This window comes from Mastigoproctus giganteus, chromosome 4 (assembly GCF_048544385.1).
Source record: "Mastigoproctus giganteus isolate SK-2022 chromosome 4, ASM4854438v1, whole genome shotgun sequence".
Lineage (NCBI taxonomy): Eukaryota > Metazoa > Arthropoda > Arachnida > Uropygi > Thelyphonidae > Mastigoproctus > Mastigoproctus giganteus.
In genome coordinates this window covers 93,173,947-93,191,709 of record NC_143578.1, presented here as the reverse complement: position 1 = coordinate 93,191,709, position 17,763 = coordinate 93,173,947, and the positions used below count along the sequence as shown (strand labels likewise).

General features: G+C 37.1%; 1 protein-coding gene across 3 annotated transcripts in view; it reads right to left on the bottom strand.

The window, feature by feature from the left end:
• LOC150086917 (VWFA and cache domain-containing protein 1) overlaps positions 1-17,763 on the bottom strand; it is a 464,860-nt gene that overhangs the window by 267,836 nt on the left and 179,261 nt on the right. For all 3 annotated transcript variants that reach the window (XM_090372820.1, XM_090372822.1, XM_090372821.1), the window contains exons 11-12: positions 10,018-10,150; positions 3,062-3,211 (exon numbers count right to left, since the gene is read on the bottom strand). In XM_090372820.1, the coding sequence (XP_090228946.1) occupies positions 3,062-3,211; positions 10,018-10,150 (283 nt within the window). The remainder of the gene's footprint in view (positions 1-3,061; positions 3,212-10,017; positions 10,151-17,763) is intronic.

Here is a 17,763-nt window from a genome sequence, read left to right as displayed (position 1 = left end):
ATCAGAAAACCCTCACGCCATTCGAGAATTCAAAAGAGATAGTCCAAAGGTCAATGTCTGGTGTGCTTTGTCATGTTTGGAAGTTTTGGGGCCCTTTTTCTTTGCGGAAAAAACAGTGACAGTAGTAACCTATCTGGACATGCTACAGCTGTATCTGTTACCCCAGTTGGAAAATCATCAGCCAAATGTAGTGTTCAGGCAAGATGGTGCACCACTACATTGGGCTCTTATCATCCGAGAATTTCTTGACATGCATTTTCCTTGCGCTGGATTGGGCGTGGTGGACCGATTCCGTGGCCTCCGTGCTCACCCGATCCTACGCCACTTGATTTCTTCCTGTGGGGATACATGAAGAACATTGTGTACAAGATCCCTGTGCCCTCCCTGGATGAACTGAAGCTCAGAATTGTTGCTGTGATTGAAACAGTTACACCGCAAATGCTTGAGAACTCTTGGAGGGAAATTGAATATCACTTGGACATCTTATGTGCCACGAAAGGTGCGCAAATTGAAGTTGTTTAGCATTCTGCAGAATTGATTCTATAGGTAATAAAACTTTTTGAGTTACACTTTCATATTCCATAAACAGTTTTATTTTGTTTTTTTTTTCCGGTTTGAAAATTATAGGCCACTGAAACCCTGACAATAATTTAGAATCACCCAGTATATATATACTATGTGATTCTAAATCCAGCCGCCGTAGTCTAGTGGTCAGGCACACAGGTGCATAAGTACACATGCCTTGAGCGACTGGGGTTCAAGCCCATGACTACTAAATACGGTGCTGTTTCTTGTAATCTGTCTATCTTGTGAACTCCTCTGACTGTTTGGCCATCCCGGAGTAAAAATAGAAAATTTATTTTATTTTAATTTTATATACTGTGGTTTACTTAATCTCATTACAAGGTGGTTTGGCAGAAAACGAGTCAAATGGATTCTCTTTTATAGTCTTGATCCTACAGTTTACTTGTGCCTCGAGGGTATCATTATTGCAGGTATTGGCTTAATGGGTAATGGGGGATGTTGATACATATTTAAAGATATGTGATAAAAATTAAATAAATAAAAATAGTTTAAATTAAAATAGAATAGAATATGACAAAAATTAAATAAATTAACTGAATTATATAACTTAAATAATATTGTTGTAAAACTTTACCAGTTAAGATCTGTTTCTAGCGTGGTTGGTAGGAATTGATCTAGATTGGAGTCTACTTCTTAGTTTGGGGGAGGGAATTATTTGGTTAGGGTTGGCTGTGGTTAGGAAGTTTAAACTTATTCTTAATTTGGGCTAAAAATCTACTCTTAAAGATTGTCATGGTGATATTGCAAACACAGCTGGCTGGTAAGTCTTTACATATTATTGTTACTTACATATAAAAATTAACCTTAAAACAAAATTCTTCAAATTAGACCTCAGTCTGATTTACTAAAACTCTCAATTCTACTAAAAAAATTTAAGAATTCCATAATAATAACTCTTAGTTACTGTCTTTGCAATCACTAAAGCAGTGGTAAGAAAATACCACAAAACATTTGACCTCATTATGTACTCCACTTTGTACATATTTCCAATTCAGAAATAAACATTATAATACCAATAATAAAGCACTCAAACCTATAGGTTTGAGTGCTTTATCTTCAAATAACACAGTTTACTCATGCATCATGCCACTCAAGGAATACCTAAGTTTATTATTAACTTGGGATTACCACAGTTTTGACCAAAGATTTTTGTATGTTGTCTGTATAAGATTCTTTTACTCAGTCTAGAGTACTTTAAAAGGTTCTGGAATTATGCCATGGAGTTGTTTGCAGCAAGCATATCAGTTTTTTTGATGCCAGTATTAACCACATATCAACTAATAAAATAATGGTAATAAAAGGGTGTTTTTTTTTTTTTAATTGTTGTACTTTATTTTAGTGTTTCTAATATACAAAGAGACAGAATACTGTTTAAATTTTCAATTAGAGTAGGATACAAATGGTTACAAAAAATAACTTTTAATTAAACAGACATTTGGCAATAACCTTCCACCTTCCCCTTCCCCAGAAAATCAAGAGTTTACTGTATAATGCAAGATCAAAATGAATAAAACTGAATATGACTAGGTGATGAGTGATATCTCAGAAAATTAGTGATAATTTTTTTTCTTTGCATTTTAATTAAAAAAAAAAAAAAAAAAAAACCACGCAAATCTGGAAAAAAATAAACTCATATTTTAAAGTTCTAATTTTAATGGAGAAATATGACTAAGCCTATTACACACACACACACACGTGTGTGTGTGTGTGTGTGTGTGTGTGTGTGTGTGTGAAAAATTTGAAAATCCAGTTAAATTTTAAAATCAGCATATTAAACAACTTTCAATTTTATTAACATCCACATGTACAGGGGTTGATCAAAACGTTCGGTGAATGAAATCATATTTCTTGAACACAAAACAGTAGGATAAAAGAATGTCAGTGAGGCTTGTAATAACATCTTTTGAGTATAAGCACACCAACAAGCTGCTTTTTAGCAAATGGTTATAATGCAGCTTTCCATTGTACAACAATTTTTTTTCATTTGTGCATTCACTGAAAATGACAAAATTTGAACAAGGAACAAACATTGAATTTTGTAGTAAATTAGGAAAATTGGCCAAGGAAATAAATGAAATGTTTGTTAGTTTACAGAAAAAAAAAAAAAAAAAAAACCCTTGGTCAAGTGATTTTTCCCCCCTTTTCATTAAAAATTTTTTGAAAGAAGACAAAAAAAAAAAAAATAGTTTCCCATCGATAAGTGGGAGGCATCTTTCATTTGATTTGGTTTGGTTTGGTTTTGCTTGGTTCAAGTCATTCTAAGTGAATACCAAGTTTGTTCCATGCATCCTCACTTGAGTTCAAAACAGCACTGAGTAATTCAAGCAAGCTGTGTCAGATCCAACATTAACAAAATAATAACAGGCGATGAGACTTGGGTATATGGATATGTCAGCTTCAGTGTAGTGGTCCAAATATAAAATTAAATGCAGTACTCATAATACTACTCATGAATATGGTTAAAATTAATACAAACCAGATTCTTCAATAATAAATGCATAGTTGTCTTTTGAATGCCCAAAGTAAGTAACGTCTTCTACCATCTCAGCTAAAGAAATATCTAAGCCTATGACACCTATTAGCTGATAATGATGGAACACTGGACAACTGATACTAATGACAAGACCTGAAAAAAAAATATCAAATAATACAATAATCAAATATTATATCAGGGTATAATTAAAACAAAATTCTTACTACAAATATGTAGCAATTTTTAAATCATGACCAAATTACAACTTAGGCCTTGAACCTGTTTGTTGTCTGCAAACTGCACACCAATGGTTTGTTTCAAGGATGTAAAACAAATTTTCTAATTGAAACACCTTACTACCTCTGTATAAGCTCAACTAGAATATGATAAACAGAAATGTGGAATTCCAATTTTTTGGGGGAGGGGATACCATATACACAGCTATACGTGTACACACACACATACCCATGTGTAAACACACACTGTCTGCAGATACAGAGTAAAACAAAATTATCTCTCTCTCTCTCTCTCTCTCTCTCTGTGTACAGTAGCATTCGTAGAGGCATACGATGCAAGAAAGCGTAGAGGCATACGATGCAAGAAAGCAAGATTATGCACCATCAGCAAAAAAACCTTCCCATTTACTCCAAACGTTTGTCCAGTTCTTCCTTGAATTTATTTAAACTAACTATCAACTTCCACAACAATAGATGGAAGTTTGTTCCAGCAATCAACTACCCACTAGTTAAAGGCAAATTTCTGCACGTGTATTCTATGCGTGTATGTTTCCATAAATGGCAACAAACACAACTGTGCAACAGATCAATATTTTGGTAGCAGCTGAAGATTTTATTAATGATTTAACATAATTAAAACACTATTGTACTATATTCAGATAAGTAAAACTGCTACCTATCTACTGGGTACAAAATATTCACATTTCTGTCATGACCAGCAAATCAGCAAATGCAAAAAAGCCGCTATGCAAGCAATGAAGACAGGTGCAATCAAAAACCCATTGTAAATATGGTTAATCCAACAATCAGGAAATAATTAAACAAAACTTAAAAGAGAAATTTCCATGTTGACCATTACAATCAACAAATCTACCAAAATGCAAATATGCAAAATAACATTAGGTACACGGCATCACTGCATTCTGTGGAGAGTAATTCGATGTCAGTATGGATAAACGTCGTGAATTAATTGATTTTGAAAGAGAAATGATAGTGGGTGCCCGACGCATGGGTCACTCTATAGCAGAGGTGGTACAGAAATTGCACTATCCCCATTTGACAGGAGTGTATTGGGAATATGCCATTTCAGGAATAACATTTCATTGTGGACAGCGCTGTGGATAGAGAAAGGTGGTGGATGAACGGGGCCATTGAGCCAGCCTTGCATTGTTTCAGCCAACTGGAGAATGACAGTGGCACAAATCACCGCCGATTTCAACGAGGGAGGTGCCAGAAACATCTCCACCATGAGCATCAGGTGATCATTAGCCAAAATAAGTATGGGAGCCGCCAACCCACCAGAGTCCCATTGCTAACACCATGACAGAAGATTTACACCTCAACTGGGCAAAAGAACATTGGCACTGGACTTTGAATGATTGGAGATCGGGTCTCCTGGTCCCACGAGTTCCCTTTCCAGTTATTTCAAGTGGACAGGAGGGTGCGTATTGGTGGAAACCACACGAAGCTATGCACCCATCATGTCAAGGAATTGTTTGGGTAGATGGATGGTCGGTACTGGTCTGGGGCATGTTCAACTGGCACAAGTTGGGACCTCTGGTACGTCTAGACGCATCTCTGAATGGTCCAGGTTACGTGTCCATCTTTGCAGACAGACAATCTGCATCCCTTCATGATCATTGTGGACCTACAGGGCAATGGACTTTTCCAGCAGAACAAAGCACCTCCCCACAGAGCCATGGTAACTAGCACATGGTTCGAAGAGCATTCTGCAGATTTTACCACCGTGGAATGGACTCCTCGTTCATCGGACATGAACTCTGTGGAACATCTTCAGGATGCTGTGGAAAGGTCCATTTGAGTTTTGGATCCACCACTCAGGAATGAGGCGGAATTATGGACAGCAGTGCAGCAAGCATGGATGGAAATATATACTTGTGGAACATTTTCGTGAACTAGTGAACTCAAGGCCTCGCCATATGACTGCCCTTATCTGGGCGAAAGGTGGGCCTACCCATTTAGTAGGTAGGTATCCTATGATTTCCATCCACTCAGTGTACTTTGCCAGTTGGTCCAGTGGGTAATGTACTTGTTAATAAATAAAGATTATGGATTTGAAAGCTGCTTCCAGTATGGGCGATTGTCCAGCATGGACAATCGTCCATACTGGAAGCATTTGTCAGTATTACCTATTCAGAATTTCTGCTACCAGAAAATGACATATGAATTTCTTTGGTAAGAGGGTGTGGGGGTAGTATAATGACTTTAAGGCATGAAATGATGATATCAAAGTGCCTTCCCCCCTCCCCAACTCTTTCTCATAATGAAAATCATTTTTAGCTTGATGAATATAAACAAATATAATTAATAACAGTTTTAATATTTTATGTAGGATATTCAAAAATAAATAATTTTTATACTTAATTTAAAATTAATATTCTTGTTTATACTCCAGCACAACCACCAGGTCATTAATTTATTTACAATAAATCAATCAATACAAATTTTAATCATATTTAGTAGTTATGGGCTTGAACCCCGGTCCACTTAAGGAGCGTGTGCTACTTCACTCACACTCCTAACCACTCGGCTACGACAGGCCTATTGTTAGTGTACCCAAAAGTAAATATATATATATATATATATATATATATTATGTGAGGTAAAAGTTAGGCAAAAGTAATAAAAATAAATAAATATGGCTATGTAGCTATCATTAGAGGCAGCAAATGCAAATCCTCCACATGATGCCTAATTATATCTGATAATTAAAATAAATATGATATTTAAAATAAAAACATCAGCCAGTAGTACGGCAATAATGCAGAGCGAAACATAACACAAAATAATATAAAATAAACAAACAGGGAAGGGAAAGTAGAGATAATAGGACAAAAAGGTAGTCGATAATCCCCTGTAAAATTTAGTCAATTAAGTCATTAAACCCAATTAATAAGAAATGTAAATTTAAAATAATGCCAATTATAAATAATTTAGCGGTACCCCCCTCGAAGGTACCAGTTCCAAAAAACGTGAAATATCACCAAAAAAGGGTTAAAGAAACTACCAAAAAACTAAAATATCGAAATGATAGACTGACCATCATGTCCCATATCGACAGAGGACCACGAGGCCAATAATGGTCATGGAATCGCTGCATTTCAATCGTCATACAACATCGCAAAGGCAGAAATATCAAAGAACCAAACACCTCCATTCTCCGATAGATCAACCAATGCAGAGGATTTTTATGGCGGTGGTCCTTATGCAGCGAAGAATAAACTATAGAACAGACAGCACTCTTGATCAGAGCCACACCACTGACATAATGCAAGCTTAACCAGCTTATATAATAGAAAGGAAAAGAATAGATGGCGGCACAGGCGCTGCTTCCCCATGCAAATCCTCTGCATTGGTTGATCTATTGGAGAATGGAGGTGTTTGGTTCTTCGATATTTCTGCCTTTGCGCTGATTTGTATGACGATTGAAATGCAGTGATTCCATGACCATTATTGGCCTCGTGGTCCTCTGTCGATATGGGGCATGATGGTCAGTCTATCATTTCGATATTTTAGTTTTTTGGTAGTTTCTTTAACCCTTTTTTGGTGATATTTCACGTTTTTTGGAACTGGTACCTTCGAGGGGGGTACCACTAAATTATTTATAATTGGCATTATTTTAAATTTACATTTCTTATTAATTGGGTTTAATGACTTAATTGACTAAATTTTACAGGGGATTATCGACTACCTTTTTGTCCTATTATCTCTACTTTCCCTTCCCTGTTTGTTTATTTTATATTATTTTGTGTTATGTTTCGCTCTGCATTATTGCCGTACTACTGGCTGATGTTTTTATTTTAAATATCATATTTATTTTAATTATCAGATATATATATATATATATTTTTTATTGTGGGCTCCATTTCAACGGTAAATTGCAAATCAAACACAATTAGTCATAATTCATAAAAGTAGTTACAAAAAGTGCATAATTAAAATAACAAATATTACAAAGACATCAAATGAGATTAGTTCTGGCTTCCTTTCTTTTTGCTTATTAAAAATATAATAAGAAAAAAAAATCAATCCAGAGTAAATGAATTGGCATGAACCAGAGGAATTATGAAGGCATGGCCTAACGAAAAGAAAAATAATAAATAAATATGTTTATATAAAAAAAATTCCTCTAGTACTATATACACTGAAGACCTGCCAATTCCCAATCCACCATCCAAAGAAGAGACCACAGAATTGGATGATGAATCTGTTGAACAGGAAAATTGGGACTACATCTTAGAAGGCTGTTCAAGTAAAGCACCACATTTAACTAATAAGAAAATTGACAAATGCAGAGCTCCTGATATCTTGTTTAAAAGAGTGGAATCTATTAGATGGACCCCCCAGCTGCAAAACTAGGTTCCACAAAAACAGAAAAAACATGAAATTTATGCAGTTTTCACACTTTTTTCCCAAATTCCCCATGCTAATTTGTTTTGTTTTGATTTGATTAGTCTTTATGAAGAAATTGTTATTAGTTACAATTCAGATGAGTACAGTCTTTTCACGAATAGTTCAAGTAAAAGTTTGAAAGCTGTGTTGCTCTGCAGTGGGAATATACACCCATTGGTTCCTGTGGCACACTCTTCAAATTAAATATAACTACAGAAATGCGAACCGTGTCAGAGAAGATCAAGCATGACCACCATTAATGAAATGTCTGGGAAGACTTCAAGATGCTGGAGTTCCTTTTAAATTGGCATGGTGACTAAAGGTTTCACGAAATTCCCTTTCACGTTCTGCATCTGGAGCAGCAGGGAGTAGATCAGCACTACAGAAGAGAATGGGGAGAGAATAGTCTTCCAGAACTAAGTTTCAGCATGGAACACAACGTAATAAACAATCCCTTGGTTCCAAGAAGTCTTGCTTCTGCCACTCCATATCAAGCTGGAGCTGGTCAAACAACTTATTAAAGCAATGGATCCTCAAGGTGATACCTTCAGAGATACGCAACCTGTATTTTCAACATATTTATTGGTCCACAATTTAAGTGGGTTCACCAGAACTAGAAAAACAAAGGACTGACTGAGCTGAGTGAAATGCCTTAATGTCTTAGTCTCCTCACCTTGTGGTGAATGGCTTTCTTGGTAACAATAAGAGTGAAAATTATGAAAAAAAAATTATTTTTATTTATTTTATTTTTTTTTAAAACCCCAATCATGAGAGTTATTAGAACCTATAGTACTTAGTACCATGCATGGGTTGGCGGTTGACAAGACGAAAGAAGATATTTGTTGACATTAGACTTGAAATTCTGTAGACCGCAATTTTCAGGAAGGTTGCTCCAGAAAATGGAAGTTGAATGAATAAATGAGAAAGATGAAAAATTGCTTCTGTGAGCCTATGAGACAGAGAGTGGAGAGACTCTCTTAGAGATGACTCATTAATTAACCCAAATGCCCTCTTCTGAATGGAATCTAGAAGCCTAAGAAAGGTTTTGGGGGCACCGCCCCAGATGTGAGAACAATATTCTATGGTAGGGCAGATTTGCAATTTGTAGAGTGAACAGCAGTTTAGAAGAAAAGTAACGCCAAGAGCGAAAGAGAAAACCAAGTTTTTTAGATGCAGAGGAAGCAATATTTGTAATGTGCTTGTGCCAAGAGAGATTAGAAGAGACTATCATCTTGCCTAGAAATTGGAGTGTCACTAAAGATAAGCATAGAAGCAGAAGAATCCTTTTTGTGAGATATAAGACAGGATTGAGTTTTAGAAGGGTTGAAATCAACTAAGTTGTCTTTGCCCCACTGGAGAATTATCTGAAGATCGGCATTTAAGGATTTGGAAGCAGATATTTGAGAAATTGAAGCTGATTGAGCAGGGTCAGATTTCTCAAAATGGAAAGTGGAATGCAATGTGCGATCATTAGCAAAACTATGGATAGGATTTCCAGTCAATGGAAGAAGATCATTAATATACAAGAGGAAAAAAGTGGGGGGAAAGAACTGAACCTTGAGGTACACCAGCATTAGTGGAGAAGTCAGAAGACAGAAAGCCATCTACCATCATTCTCAGTGAGCGGTCAGAGAGAAAACTGGATAACCAATTACAAAAAACAGTTGGCAAACCATAAGATGGAAGCTTGTTTAAAAGACCTTTATGCCAAACACGATCGAAAGCCTTTGAGATGTCAAGAGCAACTGCTTGTGTTTCACCGAACTTTTCCGTTGAATTTGTATATAATTGAGCAACATAAGCCAGAATATCACCAGTGGATCAACATTGATGAAATCTATACTGGCGATCGTTGATCAGACAGAAGGTTTCTAGGTAGTTTAAGAGTTGGTGGTTAATTGATTTCTCCATTATTTTAGAAAGAGTAGAAGTAATTGCAATGGGACGAAGATTGGATGGGAGGGATTTGTCACCCTTTTTAGGAACGGGCTGGATATGAGCAAATTTTCAAGCAGTTGATATGAACCAATTTTAAACTCTTTTGCACTCTAAAACCAGCCGGTTCATGCATCACTAACATACAATACCTTTCAAGGAACTTTTCTGCCCCAATTTCTTTATAAGAAATTCAAGAAATCTTCAACAGAGAGAAAATGACCAACCACAACTAGCATTTGCATCAATATTAATTGAGACATTTTAAACCAAACTTTCCCATCAAATACTTGACTCTGTGCTCCCCCCACTCCATTAATCTTTTGAAACAAAGAATTTAGTACAAGGACCTATATACAATATTTGTAAACTTACTTTTTCCAAGAGAGTCCCAATATGGTAGTGAGAATGTAACCTGACTTGAAGAGGGAACTGGAAACACAGAATAAAAATTCCCAACCTTATATGAAAGTGCTTCTGAAGAATTTACAGCTATCATCACTCCTTTCTGAAAATATTATAATGGAATAAAAATTAGCAAATAATTTAATTTTGCTGTATTACTCTGAATAAAAGTCAGGTTTAGGTCTGAAAATTCCATTTTAAATACAGAATTGAATATAAATTTCCCAAAGCACTGTGTTAGTGAATATAGCTTTACTAGGACAGTCATTTTACAGTAAACAAATTATTACAAGCAATTTTCCATTGTTTTATTTTAGTATACTCTCAGCATCACATACTTATCACTGATGCTAAAACCAGAAATGATTTATCTGATATTTGTAACCATATAGTGCAGTGGTTCTCAAAGTTGCTGCCACAGCACCCTAAGGTGCCACTTACTTTTTATAGGAGTGCCGTCATGTCAAATTTAGCATCGGCTTACATCGTAGCCGTCACTACAAAAGGTCGTTGAATTTCATGCAGCTGTGTAAACTAGAAGTCATCATGAAATAATTGCTGACCACACCGCAGTGTTTATGTACATATATGGAACAGCCAAGCCGTCTGTCGCGTACACTATATTTGAAACAGCACCACCTTACAAAATATTCTGCCAGCGCCCATTGCACCCGGTGCTGGGGATGCAGGACATTTTTCATAATAGATTTAGGGTGCCTTCACATTAAAAAGTTTGAGAACCACTGATCTAGTGGGTGCACTTTATTCAGCTTAAATCCATTGATGCTAAAATAAGAAATGATTTAACAGATTTTTAACCATTTAGCGGATGCACTTTATTCAGCTTTTACTTCAAAACAGAAACACTTAAAATTTTAAGCATTATAAGGATTGCATCAAAGTGAATTTTAGTACTCCCCAAAGTATAGACTTCTGTGTCTGTACTTTTCATGAAATAAATGTACTGAATCTAAACAAGTAGCCAAGCAGTGTTTGGAAGAAAAAGTTCCAATTTAAAGCATAACTTTCATTAAAAATATAATAAATCCATATTATTAGGCTGCGTTGGCCCAATGCAGCAATCAAGTATAGATATTTATGTACTGCCAATACAAAGGTCACTAAGTGAGGCTACCTGTTGTCTGACGAATAATTCAAAGTATGCTGATATGAAGATTTTCAATAGCGCTTTAGTTTGGGCTTTATGCTGCTGCTGAGCACTGGAAGTGAAGTAGTTAGGAAGCTTTTGTTTTTTTAAGTAATATGAATTAAAAGGCATTATTTATTCTTATTATCTAATACTTAATATAGAATTAAAATAAAGAATAAAATTACACAGTGCACCATTTTCAACTATTTCTTGAATTTTTATTTCTAAATAGCTTAAGAAAGAAGCACACCCATGCACCCTATTCCTAGATTTTTTGCCACACCTGCTAGAGGACTAAGGAGATAAATTTAAATGTTTAAGAAATATTTCCTTTCATTAGATATCATTCTAATGTCATGAAGCTATATGCACTGCATTTAATAAATTTCTGATATCTTTCTTCATTAAATATCATCCTACTAAAAAGCAGGATACTATTTCAAAACAAGTATTGAAATAATTTGAAAAGGTAACCCTACTGTTCCTCCTAAGACTGTGAGAGAGGTTGGGCTATGGCTTTTAAAAAATAACTATCATTTTAAATTGAATAACGTCATCTGGTAGATGAATCCATTATTCATTAAAAACTTAGTTGTTGTAGGTGACTCTATTGTCAGAGAAACAGGGAACATATTGTGCAAAGAGAATAGATGGAACAGAACCAGGTTATGTCAGCCAGGGGCAAAGGTTGATGACGTTGTAGGGCAGATATCATCTTTTAAGGGCACAAAAGCTGATATTGTTGTACAGGTGGGCACGAATGATATTAAGAGTAGGAGACCGGCTGAATTACTTAACAAGTACAAGACAATGCTGAAAAAAACCGTGACTTAGGGTTCAATTTGAAAGTGTCTGCAATTCTGCCTATACACGATAGGAGGGAGTATATGATGAGAGCCCTGTCGATCAATTCGGCGCTGGAGAGATTGTGCAAGGCTCAAGGAGTAGAATTTTTCTCAGCCTGGTCTGTGGTTGCTAACAGGAGAGACTGATTCTATAGGGATGGGATACACTTAAATAGAAAGGGTGCAAGAATGTTTGCTGATGCTATCGAGGCAGTGTTAGGTGGGTTCCGAAAACTGCTAGATTGGGGGGATACAAGGAATAATAGATTAATAGTAGCCACTGGCAGAGGTAAAAGTGATTCTTGCACTGCTTCTATTGGAATGAGCAGCAGCTTGGAAAATAAGATGCAGGATATTTCAGAGACTGCTGGGAGTCATTGGGGTACAAGTAAACACATGGGCTGTGTTAGGGTAACTAAGAGTAGAAACAGGTGCATGTATACTTGCATGTACACCAATGCTAGGAGTACAGTTAATAAATTCGATTAGCTTGAAGTGCTAGTCAAGACATCAAAGGCAGATATTGTTGGGATATCGGAGACATGGTGTCACACAGACATAAGCAGGGCAGAACTGGAATTTGGGGAGTACAATGTGTACAGAAAGGATAGACAGGACAGAAAGAGAGGAGGGGTTATGCTGTTAGTTAAGAAACACATAAAATCTAAGGAATTGTATCCAATTGATGTTGGTGGACAATGTAATGTTGAGTCTGTTTGGTGTGACATAAACACTGGGAAAGGAAAAATGAGAGTAGGTGTGTGTTATAGGTCAAATGAATCTGATGAGTATAATGAGCAATTGTGCAGAGAAATAGAGTGGGCCAGTAAATCAGAGTGTCTTATAATGGGGGATTTTAATTTCCCAGAGATTGACTGGAATTTGTGGGTTGGTCACTCACACTAGCAAAGCTTTTGTGGATTTACAGCAAGATGTTCAGGAGGCAACTAGAGGGAGTAATACCCTTGATCTGATTATCAGTAATGATTCTAAAGGAACCACTAAGTGGCAGTGATCACAGTGTGCTGAAGTGGGATTTACTTGAAGAGGTAACTACCAACAAGGGTAAAGTTTTTGTTTTCGTAAATGTTATTACGGTGGTCTGAGACAGTATTTAAAATTCTATACGGTGGAACCAACTGATGATTGTTACCAACAGCAAATTCAAAATGGAAAGCATTCAAAAAATTAATCTTGGAAGCTACCAGGCTTTTCATATCAACAAAAGAAATATTGTTCAAGATTTAGGCCTAAATGGATGTCAGATGAACTAATTAGACATGTGACACAGAAGCCTATGATAGATCTAAGCTGGTCTGTAACCACGTTACAAAGGAGGTTAGGCAGGCGAACGCAGATTGTGAAAAATCTTTGGCAAAGGATGCAAACAAAAACAGCAAAGAGTTCTTTACTTATGTAAACACTAGAAGGAAGGGGATGAATCAGATTGGTCCACTTGATATCGATGGTTCAACCGTTGATGATCCTGCTCAGGTAGCTAAAAAACTAAATTAATATTTTGCATCGACATTCACACATGAGGAGTTATTCAGGGAGGGGAATGCCAGAGGTGTATTCAACGCTGGCAGTAAGCTAGATAATCTTGTAATAACTGAGAGTGAAGTGAAGGAGAAATTGTTGAAGATAAACACAAGGAAAGGCACCTGGGATGGATGGAATCTATCCAGTTATATTAAAGGAGGCGGCAGAGGAAGTAAGCAAACCATTAGCCATAATTATGAGAGCTTCCCTGGACTCAGGAGAGGTATCCATGGACTGGAGTTGTGCAAACGTGACCCCAATCCACTAAGAAGGATCAAAGTGAGACACAGGTAATTACAGACCTGTTAGTTTAACTTTTGTTCCAGGGAAATTAATGGAGGCACTGGTTAAAGAAGCACTGCAGGATCATCTAGACAAGACTTCAGTTATAGCTCGGACACAGCATGGGTTTGTTAAGGGGAAGTCTTGTTTGACTAATTTGATGGGATACTATGATGTAGTCACAAAGGAACTAGATGCAAAGAATAACTTTAATATCATATATTTGGATCTTAGAAAAGCCTCTGATACTGTTGCACATAGAAGACTGCTGCACAAATTGGAGAAGTGTGGCATTGGAGGCAAATTGCAGCTATGGATAAAGGGATGGTTGGGTGGAAGAAGACAGAGTTGTAATCAATGGACACTGCTCTTCGTGTAATAATGTTATTAGTGGAGTCCCTCGGGGTTCAGTGTTGGATCCATTATTGTTTTCTGTATTTATAAATAATATTGATGATGGTATATCAAGCTTAATGTCCAAGTTTGCAGACGATACAAAGGTTGGCAGGGTTGTTAATGACACTAATGACAGTACACTGCTGCAACAGGATCTGCAACAGTGTTGGGTCCATTGTTGTTTCGTGTATTTATAAATGATATTGATGATGGTATTTAAGGCATAATGTCCAAGTTTGTAGTAGTAGTAGTAGTGGAATCTAATGCAAGAAAGCAAGTTTATGAGCTTATGTAGCATCAGCCTAAAAAAAAAAAATTCCCTCCAAATGCCGGTCCAGTTCCTCCTTAAATTTATTTAACCTATCAACCTCCACAACGACAGATGGAAGTTTGTTCCAGCAATTAACCACCCGCTGGCTAAAGGCAAATTTTCACCCATCTATTCTACTTCTGTCTTTTCATAATTTGAATTTATGCCGCCTTAGGTTCATAATCTGAACAAGTGGAAGGATCCCATCAGAATTCAGCGTGCTCAACCCATTCAAGGCCTTATACGCCTCAATCAGATCACCGTGGCTAGTCTCCAGCCACTGCAATTTTGAAAACTTAAGCCTCTCTTGGTAAGGGGATCCCTTCATTCCCCTCACCAATCTTGTTGTCCTTATCCATACATGCTCAAGCAAATCTACATCCTTCCTAAAATGAGGCCTCCAGACCTGTACGCAGTACTCAAGGCGTAGCCTGGCCATTGCCTTATACAGAGGGACAATCACCTCCTTTTCCCTGCTAGCAAAATTCCTATATATCATTGACAAAACCCCATGACACGCCCTGGTAGCCTGTCTTCATTGCCTAGAAAACTTCATATCTGACTGCACAATTATTCCCAGGTCTTTTTCATTTTCTACCACCTTAAGTGTAGTACCACACAGTTGGTACGTTTCTCTGGGGTTACTTCTACCCATATGCAGTACTTTACATTTGTCAAGGTTAAACTTCAGTTGCCACTTCTTAGCCCATCTGCCCAAATTTTCTAGATCCTGTTGCAGTAGCACACTGCCATTACTGTCATTAACAACCTTGCCAACCTTTGTATCATCTGCAAACTTCAACACTAAGCCTGATGTACCTTCATCAATATCACTGATAAATATACAAACCATCAGTGGACCCAACACCAAACCCTGTGGGACTCCACTAAGAACATTAGTCCAAGAAGATCAGCACCCATTGATTACCACCCTCTGTCTTCTCCCACTCAACCATCCTTTTATCCATTGTAGCAACTTACCCTTAATACCATTCTGCTCCAATTTGTACAACAGTCTTCCATGTGCAACAGTGTCAAAAGCTTTCCTGAAATCAAAATATGTGATATCAAAATTATTTTTTGCACCAGTTCCTTTGTAATCACATCATATATCCTATCAAATGTGTCAGACAAGACTTTCCCTTAACAAACCCATGATGTGTCTGAATTATTGCTGCAGTCTTGTCTAAATGATCCTGCAATGCATCTTTAATCAGTGACTCCATTATTTTACCAGGGAAAAGAAAGTTAAACTAACTGGTCTGTAATTACTCGTGTCACCCTTCAACCTCCCTTTGTCAATTGGGGATAGATTTGCACATCTCCAGTCCTTGGGAACCTCCTCTTAGTCCAAGGATGCTCTCATAATTATGGCTAAGGGTTTTTCTTAGTTGCTTTGCCACTTCCTTTAATATAACTGGATAGATCCCATCCACCTCAGTTGCCTTTCTTACGTTTAACTTCAACAATTTCTCCTCCAATTTGTTCTCAGTTATTACAAAATCATTAAGGACCCTGTTACAATATGATAACCTTGTGGCATTTTCAAACTTTAGCTCCTCATGTGTGAATGTAGATGCAAAATACTCATTCAGTTTGTTTGCTATCTGAGCAGGATCATCAACAGTCGAACCATGAATTATTGCTGCAGTCTTGTCTAAATGATCCTGCAATGCATCTTTAACCAGTGACTCCATTATTTTACCCGGAACAGGAGTTAAACTAACTGGTCTGTAATTACTCGTGTCACCCTTCGATCCCCCTTTGTGAATTGGGGATACATTTGCATATCTCCAGTCCGTGGGAACCTCCCCTGAGTCCAAGGATGCTCTTATCTGAGCATCCTTGTTTGCTATCTGAGCAGGATCATCAACACTAGAACCATCGATGTCAAGTGGACCAATCAGATTCATCCGCTTCCTTTTAGAGTTTATATAAGTAAAGAAATCCTTTCTGTTTTTCTTAGCATCCTTTGCCAAAGATTTCTCGTAATCTGGCTTTGCCCGCCTAACCTCCTTTGTGACCTGATTACAGAGTAGCTTATATCTGCCATAGGCTTCTGAGTGGCTTGATAATTTATATGCATCCCATGCATTTTTCTTCTCTGTCACGAGTCTCATTAGTTCATTTGATAATCATTTAGGCCTAAACCTTGAACAATATTTCTTAATAGGTATGAAACTTTTAGTAGCTTCCACGATTAATTCCTTGAATGCTTCCCACTTAGAATTTACTGTTGGTAACATCGTCAGTTGATCCCACTGTACAGAATTTAAAAACTGTCTGAGACTACTGTACTCACCTTTACGAAGCAAAAACCCTTTCCTTTACCCGATGGTAATTATATCTTTAAGTAAATCCCATATCAGTACACTGTGATCACTGCCACCTAGTGGTTCCTTTATCTGTAAATTCTTAAAGCACGAATGATCACTGCTGATAACCAGATCAAGAGTATTAACCCTCTCTGGTTCCTCTCGAACATGCTGCTGCAGAAAACAATCATCCAATAAATCCAAAAAAGTCTTACTAGTGTGTGAGTGACCAATCCACAAGTTCTAGTGAATATCTGGGAAGTTAAAATCCCCCATTATAAGACATTCTGATTTACTAGCACACTATTTCTCTATACAATTGTTCATTGTACTCATTCGAGTCATCAGGCCTAAAACACACTCCTACTCTTATTTTTGCTTTCGCAGTGCTTATGTCACACCAAACTGACTCAACAGTGCACTGCTCATCTATATCAACTGGATGCACTTCTTTTGATTTTATGTTTTTCTTAATTAACACCATGACACCTCCTCCCTTCCTACCCTTCCTATCTTGTCTATCCTTTCTGTACACATTGTACTCCCCAAATTCCAATTCTGCATTCCTAATATCAGTATGACACCACGTCTCTGATATCCCAACAATATCCACCTTTGATGTCTTGAAACACTTCAAATTCATCAAATTTATTTACTATACTATACTTCTAGCATTGGTATACATGCAAGCATACATGCACCTATTCCTATTACTAGTTATCCTGACACCTCCGATATACCCACCTGTTTCACGATGACTGCCATCAGTCCCTGAAACCCCTAGAACCCCCTCGCTCCAGGTCCTTGCAGACGATACGAAGGTTGGCAGGATTGTTAATAACACTAATGACAGTACACTGCTGCAACAGGATCTAG